Source organism: Ambystoma mexicanum, chromosome 5q (assembly GCF_040938575.1).
Source record: "Ambystoma mexicanum isolate Mex_15411 chromosome 5q, UKY_AmexF1_1, whole genome shotgun sequence".
Lineage (NCBI taxonomy): Eukaryota > Metazoa > Chordata > Amphibia > Caudata > Ambystomatidae > Ambystoma > Ambystoma mexicanum.
In genome coordinates, this window is record NC_090933.1 from 391,666,428 (window position 1) to 391,675,219 (window position 8,792).

Here is an 8,792-nt window from a genome sequence, read left to right on the forward strand (position 1 = left end):
CTTCCAAACGGTACTTGTCCACTAACAGCTGCGTCACGCTCGCCAGGGCATTGGTCTTATGTACGTTGGACTACTGCAATACTTTATTCTTAGGTTCTTCCAAACAGAATCTGAATAAATTACAAGTTCTTCAGAACAATGCACTTAGATCTGCTTTAAATATCCCACGTTCTAATCATATCTCTGCCACCAGACGGGACGCACGCTGGTTCCCAGTGTGTGATAGAAACTTGTTGGGCTCGTTAATCATCACGCATAAATGCCTGTCAAACACAGCCCCTAAATATCTGGCGGACAAATTCTCCCGGAACCAATCGTCCAGACCTACAAGATCATTCTATTCACACTGTCTCAACATCCCCAAGTACAAACTGAAAACTGCAGGTGGGTCCAGCTTCCCTGTGTTAGCTGCAAAGTGCTGTAACTCCCTCCCTACTGCCATCAGACCTGAACCCTTTTTTTGGACATTCATATCTAAAGTGAAAGCTTGACTCCCTGCCCAGCAATATTAAACTAACTCCTACCGCATCCAACACTTATTTGTGAACTGCTCCTCTGCTGTTGCAGCCTCGCTGTAATTTTTCTTCATGTTGGTACATTGACCAATTTGTAACCCATGTCAACAAACCTTGTGTTAACTGTCTCTTTATGTATGTAGTTGTAACAATTTTCCTAAGCTCAAGCGCCCAAATACCTCAGGGTGAGGTGCGCTCTAAAAACAATAAACAGCACCTTCCTGGCTCCAGGAGACTGCTCCCACCTTGTGCATGTTAACCCCTCACACACCCTCCCCCTCCTGATATCTGGACGGAAAGCCCTCAAATAAAATTAATGTTGAAACTCTGCTCTATCCTGGTTTCATCTTGCAGCTGCTGCACAAACCTTTCAAAAGGAGCACCGATAAAAAGCATTACCTTGCAAGGGAACACTGCAAATTTGAGATTGCAGTGCAAATGGACTGCCCACCCTGTCCCCCACACTCAAATGATCGATCATTCTCAGCATACTTATATTAACCTTCCTGCAGCCACTGAACCCCCTGTAAGCTAAGGGGTGGCACCCTAAATAAATGGGGCTCTTCGAGGAATCCACACCCCATCTTTTAGTTGTCTTGCTCCTCATTTCATCAAGGATCCACTGAAGGATTTCAGCATCATTCTGAAATCGAAGTTATGAAGCTGCCTCAATACCCAGAGGGAGGAAGGGGGATTGCATTTTGCCCTGTGGCTGTTTGCGAGGAGCTCGACGCCAGGGTAGACCGAAGATGTTATGTAAATAGCATTTTAAAAATACCAAAGTAGTGTCAGAGTGCCTAGGATTGTCTGTGGGTTGGCATACTGTACGCCACCATGGGTCTCCAGACTTTAGTCTGCTGGAGGAAAGAAAATGAGTGAGGGGGGAAGACTGTAGAATGGGAAAGCAGGAAATAGATGCAATGAGCATAGGAAGTGGGAGATTCAGCAGGAGAAGAAGGTTGCGTGGGAGCAGGAGTACGTGTCAGTCCTGTTTGGTGGACCATGGTTCTGCAAAAGAGAGTGGGACTCTATCCAGAAGTGTTGTGATAATTGAGTTGAGATTCCAACACACATTTGGAGAATCATACATGCACATGGTAATGTTGGATGCGTAACGCGCTCGAGAATGTAACCAGGAAATACGGAAGTTTGGTGGCTTACTTGCCCTCTGCCCCTCTATACTTTGTACTCTAGTGTCAAACTCTGAGAGAAAGAATACTGAACCCTGGCTCTGCTCTACTCGCTGAGCAATTAAAGTTGGGTTTGAGGCTCTCCTGCATTTCAGGAAGGAATAACTTTAATGCGGGTTGCTGCACGTGGATACCACTATCATCTCCCTCAACACCCGCAATGATTATCAGTACAGTGCTCTTTTACTCCGTTGCTTGAAAGATAGGTTCAGTTTATCGAAATATCCATGCACTTATACCATGCCAAAAAGAGTCGTGAGACAAACTGCAAAGGGCTTAATTTGCATAAACGCAGATGAGCATTACAAAATCAGATAAACCATGCACGATTACTTACTCCACTACAACATGCCCATTATACAGCATCGGCGATCCTAAAAAACACTGCTTTTGGGACTTGGAGATTACGAGGCACGTTCAGGTCAGACAAGCCGAATATAAAATCCTGACGGACATGAGGCACACTACTTAGGTGCGGTTTTGCAGAGAATGGGTGACAGGGAACTAGTGGGTGATTGAAGTTGGGGCAGCAATGATGCAGCGGTATAGAGGGGCAAGTGTGCAGCGGTTGGCAAAAATGACTGAAGCAGTTGGGGCAGTGGCTGTGCCTAAATTGGGGGGAAGCGGCAGCAGCTGTCAAGCGTGGGGACTAGGAGGGTGCAAAGGCTGATGGCTGTCAAAATGTTAGAAGAATTAACTCTAGCGATCCTGCGCTGTATACCTGCATATTGGGGCATGGTTCTTCAGATTTACAGTGCCGGGCTCTCCTCTCTAGGGCGTCGCTGTCCTGCTGTCGCCCTTCGATGACGCTGCACACTCCCGGCTAAGGCTGTAAGTTCTCCGTGCGCGTGCGGCCTGCCACTGACGTTCCTGCTGTCAGCGCGCAGATCCGGAAGTAGCCGCTGTACACTCAGCTAATTGAGCAGGGGTGTTGGGCCTTTAATAAAAGGCGTGGTCCGGCACAGAGCCCCTAGACCTGCTGATGGGTGCATGCTTAGTAGTGCGTGTGAGTGCATATTGGTCTCCCCTAGTTTTGATGTGTTGGGCGCAGAGCAGTTTAGACAATATTGTGCAAGGGCAAAACACTAGCATGCGGCTCCCGCTCCAATACGCTGTTCCTCTACTGCTAAGAGAGAGTGCACCCTCTCTCCAGAGTAATGACTACATTGCGATGTAAATATCGTATTATTTAAATTATTAAGCAGACAACATATGGAACTATATTTTAAACAGGAATTTATTTTCTATCTCAGCATACTTCATGTTGTTGTTCGTTGTCAAAATGACGGGCACTATCCTAGATGCTGCTTTTGCTGCAAAAGCGTCTGTTGCTGCTGTAATCTATTTTTTCCAACAGCTTTGCTCTCAATTGAAAGGGTATAAAGAGCCAATATATGCAAACCAACATTTTGCAGCATCTGCGGGGGAGATTTTCTCACAGAAAGCGCGAGAATTAATGTTTCCAATTGGGTTGCATTGGGGTTGGAATTATTTTGAGAGGGAGACCGTAAAAAATATCAACGTGTTTGTTTAAAAAAATCACGTGTCTCCTGCTTCAATAGCGAGGGTGTGCATGTACGCCAATAGTTCTCTTCAGTTAGTGAACACAGAGGGCTCTGCCATCACCTAGCAGGAGAAGGGACGATGGGTGTGAAATATAGTGAAGAGTTGGTGGTGTAAAAGGAGACAGTTTCAAACTATACTGAGTACGGTTAGGTTGGAAAGAATGTCTTGAAACTACTTCAACGCAATACACTGTGTTAATGAACAGAGCAATAATCAGCCAATCGTTTCATAAAAGGGTAGATAAGCAAACTTTATTCCAAACACCTGCAAGTTTTCGGACAGCATAACATGTCTCCCCGCTACCCAACCCCATCTTCCAACTCGGCTTCCCTTTAAACCCCCCAAAAGTCTTGCCCTCTTGCTATTTAACATAACCTCAGCTTACACCTTCCCAACCTCCTCAAAGAACGCTTTCACATTCATTTGCAGTCCATCATCTTCAGTTATCACATGACTATTCAGTTCTGGTTCAATTCGTCACTAATGATGACATCTGGTCCAGTCCTCGGACAAGGGGCACCGGTCCACCGAGCCCTGACGCACTTCGCCGCCAATCAAAGCCCTATTGTTGTAACTGGTTGTAACAAGCACAATCCAAAAATGGCAGCAAAGTGTCCTTCACCCAGTCCCCTCAAGCTCTCTCAAAAACACTGATCCTTGCATTCTGTCTAACACATTTTCTGCACATGCCTGCAAACAAGTATTGCCGAGTGCCAAAGATGTAAGAAAATGGCACTCGTTTTTTTTAATTTTTTTTTTAATTTTATTTCACACAGTTTAGTTAAACTTTTGAAATAACTAAATCAACAACTACAAAATTACTGTTTCCATAAAACCTCGTATAATATTACAAAAGTATCATTTATAAAATAACAGTATTAAAATAAAAGGAGAATGAAACACAGCGAATCGAACATTGGACTATAAGTGTAGATTCTCAATAAGTTCTCAGGAGGCACTCTTCTCCGTTTCCAGCTTCATTTTTAACTTTTCTAGAAACCTCATGAGAGCAAGAGTTCGTTTTTTGCAGTCGCTGTTATGCATTTGAGACCACCAGTCTTCACTAGTGTAGCTCGTGCATTCGTCCATTGCTTTCCCCAGGAAGAGGGTTCTCATATTTCTTAGGGACGGACAGAAAAGGATTAGGTGTTTTAGGTTCTCCTCATTTTGGTTACGAAATCGACAGCTTGTGTTTTCAGATTGAATTAATCTTCGTTGGATCAAGATTTCCTTGGTTTCAAATAAATTCAGTCTGAATTTTAAGTACAACCTTCTCAAGTGCTTGCATGGCCAGATAACCATATATTTGGCAATTGTGTTGACTCCTTTCGCTTCGATCGGTGCATTGGCCATACATTTGTGTCTCAATATTTTTTCGGCCGTCTCGATCCAGTCAATCTGGAGCAGTTTTTGTTTTACTGTATTCGGGTTGCCCCATAAGGTTTTTTCATCTGTGAGCAGTTGTGACAAGATCTCTTTATATTGTTGTTTCCATATAGGTATTGCTGTCTTGCCTTCTTGTTGTATGTTTGGCTCCATTAGGGCTTCAAAAGATGCAAATGCTGCTTCCACTTGGGTCTTCCTATATAGGGCTAGTTTGTTCCACATTATTCTTGCGTTTAGTGAGGTTAACCCCACCTCGTAGAGCACTCAAGCAGTTGGGAAGCTCAGAGGTATTTGTAGAATTTGTTTCCAAAATTTACTTTCGCACCTAAAACAGATCTTGGACGAGCATCCGAACATACTTTTGGCTCCAAAGTTCAAAATTGGGGACACCTTACTCTTGTAAAATTTTATTATCGGAACATATGAATATTTTCCATATTTTTTGTGGAGGATCAAGCCTTGCGTTGTTAACTGTTTGCAGTTGCTAGCGATTTCCTTCATCATAGGTTCGTCATTGATGGATGAATTAACCAGCGTTCCTAGGTATCTTGTGTGTGATACTTTGGTCAGAGCTTCGATACCCAGTGTCCACCGCATTGGCTAGGTCCATGAATGCCAGGTAGATTTTTTTGCCTGATTTAATGGCATCTATTTTCAGCAGATTCAGGATCAATAGATTTAGGCCGCAACCCACGCCTTTGATGAAACCTGTCTGTCGTTCGTCAAAGATCTTATTTATCTTTATCCAGTGTGATAGCTGTTTGAGTAGTAGACTGGCAAATACTTTACCGATCACACCCAATAGGGCTATGGGCCGGTAATTCGCTGGATTTGAGCGGTCACCTTTTTTGAAGATTGGGACTATAATACCCAGTTTCCATGTAGTTGGAATACAACCCTCTTTCTTTATATTTTTGAAGAGTGTATTGCAGAATTCTGACCATTCATTGATGTTATTTTTAAGGATGGCATTTGAGAGCCTGTCAGGGCCAGCCACTCTTGAAGAGCTCAGATTTTGCATGATGTTCAGAATGTCCTCTTGTTCCAAGACTAGATCCCATGGTAGGCTTATATTCAAATTTGGTGAGATATTGTTTTTCTTTTTTCTAAAAAAGATTGCCGTAATGATTCATCCATTCATCTTCAGTTACCATGTTTACTAGCCTTGCTTTTTGTGGGTTCTCCCACTCGTTTACTATCGACCAAAAACTTCTTGGGTTGTTTTTATTCAGTGCTGTTAGCATAGTTTCGGCATCTCTTTGTTCTAAAAGCCCACGATTAGCTTTAATCCAATTATTGTAGGAGTTCTTGATTTTTCTTATTTCATGTTTTTGGTCAGGCATCTCGTTTGTCGCAATCTTTCTTATGTCCGAACGTAAGGCTCTTTTTTTCTGCACGACCTGAGGGTCAAAGTTGTGTCTTTGGCATGTCGGTTTGCTAAGGACATGTTCTTTTATTTTATACACCTCCAACAGGGCTTGATATTCGATTGGGTCATAGTCATTGCTCCCCACTTTCGGTTTTATCATTTCAGCCAATATCGGGATGTCACTGGATCTTAGACGTAGCCGATTGCCTCCTGCTTCCATCGCTAGCTGCGTCTTCCGCTGGTCTAAAGGCTGCTGCAAATTCAGCCCCCATTCCATTGTTATCACATTGTGATCACTTTGAGGTGATTTTGTAACATATAGGGCTTTAATTTCATGCGAGATCTTTTCGGAAACAAAGAAATAGTCTAGTATCGATTCTGTTTATCCTCTTTCCCAAGTTACTTTCGGCAGAATATCTCCCTTTACTGTGCCATTCATCATATATAGGTGGCGGGCAGCCATTTCCTCTAGCCATATTGTACTTTTTCTACTCTCCTTCTCTTTCTGGTCTTTCTTAGAATTAGATTTGCCCAACAACTTCATGTTGAAATCCCCACATAAGACAATTTGTGCGTTGGGGTTTCTGATCAGGATGTTGTCGATGGTGTCTAAAGATCTTTTTCGAACTTTAAATGCTCTGCTGGGGTGGTGTTCCAGTAAACATTTAGGACATGCACCGTGTGTATTTTTCTATTTGACATTTCTTTGGATTCTAGATTCGCATATTGAATGTGAGGCGAGATATTATCCAAAGTCTTTATGCTAAACCCACTTTTTCTCTTGACCAGGATTAGCTGTCCAGACATTGGGCGGCCCTTTTGTTGTACAATTGCTGGATTTAGAGCCAATTCAAATCCCTCTACACAAGGCATTTGGTCTAGCCATGTCTCTTGTAGACTGTTAGGGAGAATTCTCTGTTTAGGCTGAATTTCCTAACCTAGTGAGTCCCCCAGTAGCTTTGCTGGATTTTTGGGGTTTATTTTTTTCTCCTGCCAAGAGTGAGACTCTTTTACCCTCACTCTTGGGCATGATTTGAGTGTGTTTCTTTGAATCTAGATGTGTTTAATGGGCTATGGGGTCTTTTACTCCATAGGGCTTCATGTGTTTTTGTGATGTGTGTTACACAGGACCCTCAGTGCAGTGACACAGGGGTGTCATAGTGACCCCCCAGTATAGACTCCATACCCTGGGACTGACTACTGTCTCCCAGGGCATGTAAAGTCACCATTGACTTAACTAGTCTTAAATTGTGAACAGAACCAGTACAAACCATCATATTGTGGACGTACTGGCTGGGGCAATTCAATTGCCCCGGGGTCTGTTAGTCGAGGGGGCACGTCTCCGTCCCCCCTGATCGAGTTTTGGCTGGCGGCAGTGGATACTACTTTTTATATTCAACCGCAAATATTTTCCTATGGGATTTCCCATTGTTTTAGGCTACTACCTTTATTTAATTATTTACGGTAGCCTCGAACATACTGCCGGTTTATTTACTAATATGAATTCTCCGGTTGGTATTTTTTGCCAAAACTTGATTCTAAAATGGCGTTTGTGTTCTCTTCTGTGACTCCAACCCAAGTCAAGCCCTTTGTTCCACTTTTTGGCGGGCTTCTCCACAGAAGCCCTCCAAAGTGGTGCCACTCTGTCTGGGGTACTTAGGAGGGGTGGAGGGGAATTTAGGCACCCTGGACTGATTTGCCTAGGCAACTCAAGTCGCACTCCGTCCTGATTGGCCCAAGTGGTGAGCCGGCCGGCTCACCACTTAGCAAGTTTGAGTGACAGCTAGGCTGAGTGAATGGGGGTTTTCTGCATAAAAGCAGGGCTTTGGGGACTGGAACTTCAGAAGTCGCCACAGGACTTAAGAATCCGACGAGACGAGGGAGAAGCTGAGCCGACGTGCCACGACACCACCACCGGTGGAGCCCTGCTGGACCGTCTCACCACTTTTTCCCAACGACAGAGGAGATCTCCCGCCGGAGAGTCTTCTTCCTTTGACTGGTGGGGATAACCAGTTTCACCGTCTTTTCGCCTTCCCGACGTACCTCGTGGCTGCCTTGCCTGTGCCAAGCACCCCGGCAACCGGGATACCACGTTTTACCACGACCGCAAACAAAGGTACCACCTTTAACCGGAAAACTCTGCGGCTGGTTTCTTCCTTGGTAGTGCAACGACCTTCATCTTTCCTCCAAGTCGAGATCTTCTCTTCCCCTGGACGAAGACGCAACTTGCACCCACTGCCAGGAACAACTGCCACCGCTGAAGGATCCTTCCCACTTAAGGTACCGTGTCCCGCCAGGCTTCCCTTGCCACCGACTGTACGGGGCAGATTTAGCCCCCGGCTTTCGAACCTGGGTTAGCCTGGGACACCCTGGCTAAACTTTCCTAAACCCTCTAAACTCTTTTTGAACTCTCTGCAAGACTTTCTAGGCCTAGTGTAACTGTGTGATCTTGGGCGCATTTGTGCCCTGCTCTCTCTAAGAGTGGGCCCAGCCTTTGGACTTTGGCTCACCAGCGACTTTTGCTCTTCTGCCTTGCTAACAGTGTTCCTGAATCTTAGAGTGGTGTACCTTTCCATATTCTGTCTTTTTCACAAACTTATTGGAGTGCCATCTAGTTAAGCGCTCACCTCTGTATGAAAATAAGTGGTGTTTTACTAAGACTTATCTGATAAGGAAAAAGGGGTGTATATATTACAATAGTAACTGTGTTTAGAATATTTTACAACAATAGTGCTGGAGTGTTTCAAACAGTGTGTTTTTAAATAA

At 44.3% G+C, this 8,792-nt stretch overlaps 1 protein-coding gene across 2 annotated transcripts in view; it reads right to left on the bottom strand.

Moving 5' to 3' along the window:
- Positions 1-2,621, bottom strand: part of USP14 (ubiquitin specific peptidase 14) — a 991,689-nt gene extending 989,068 nt beyond the window's left edge. The window contains exon 1 of one of the 2 annotated variants that reach the window (XM_069620879.1): positions 2,427-2,621. In XM_069620879.1, the coding sequence (XP_069476980.1) occupies positions 2,427-2,442 (16 nt within the window). In that variant the 5' untranslated portion in view covers positions 2,443-2,621. Of the gene's footprint in view, positions 1-2,042 lie in introns of both variants that reach the window. The other variant, XM_069620880.1, reaches the window with a different exon arrangement.
- Positions 2,622-8,792: the final 6,171 nt, after the last annotated feature.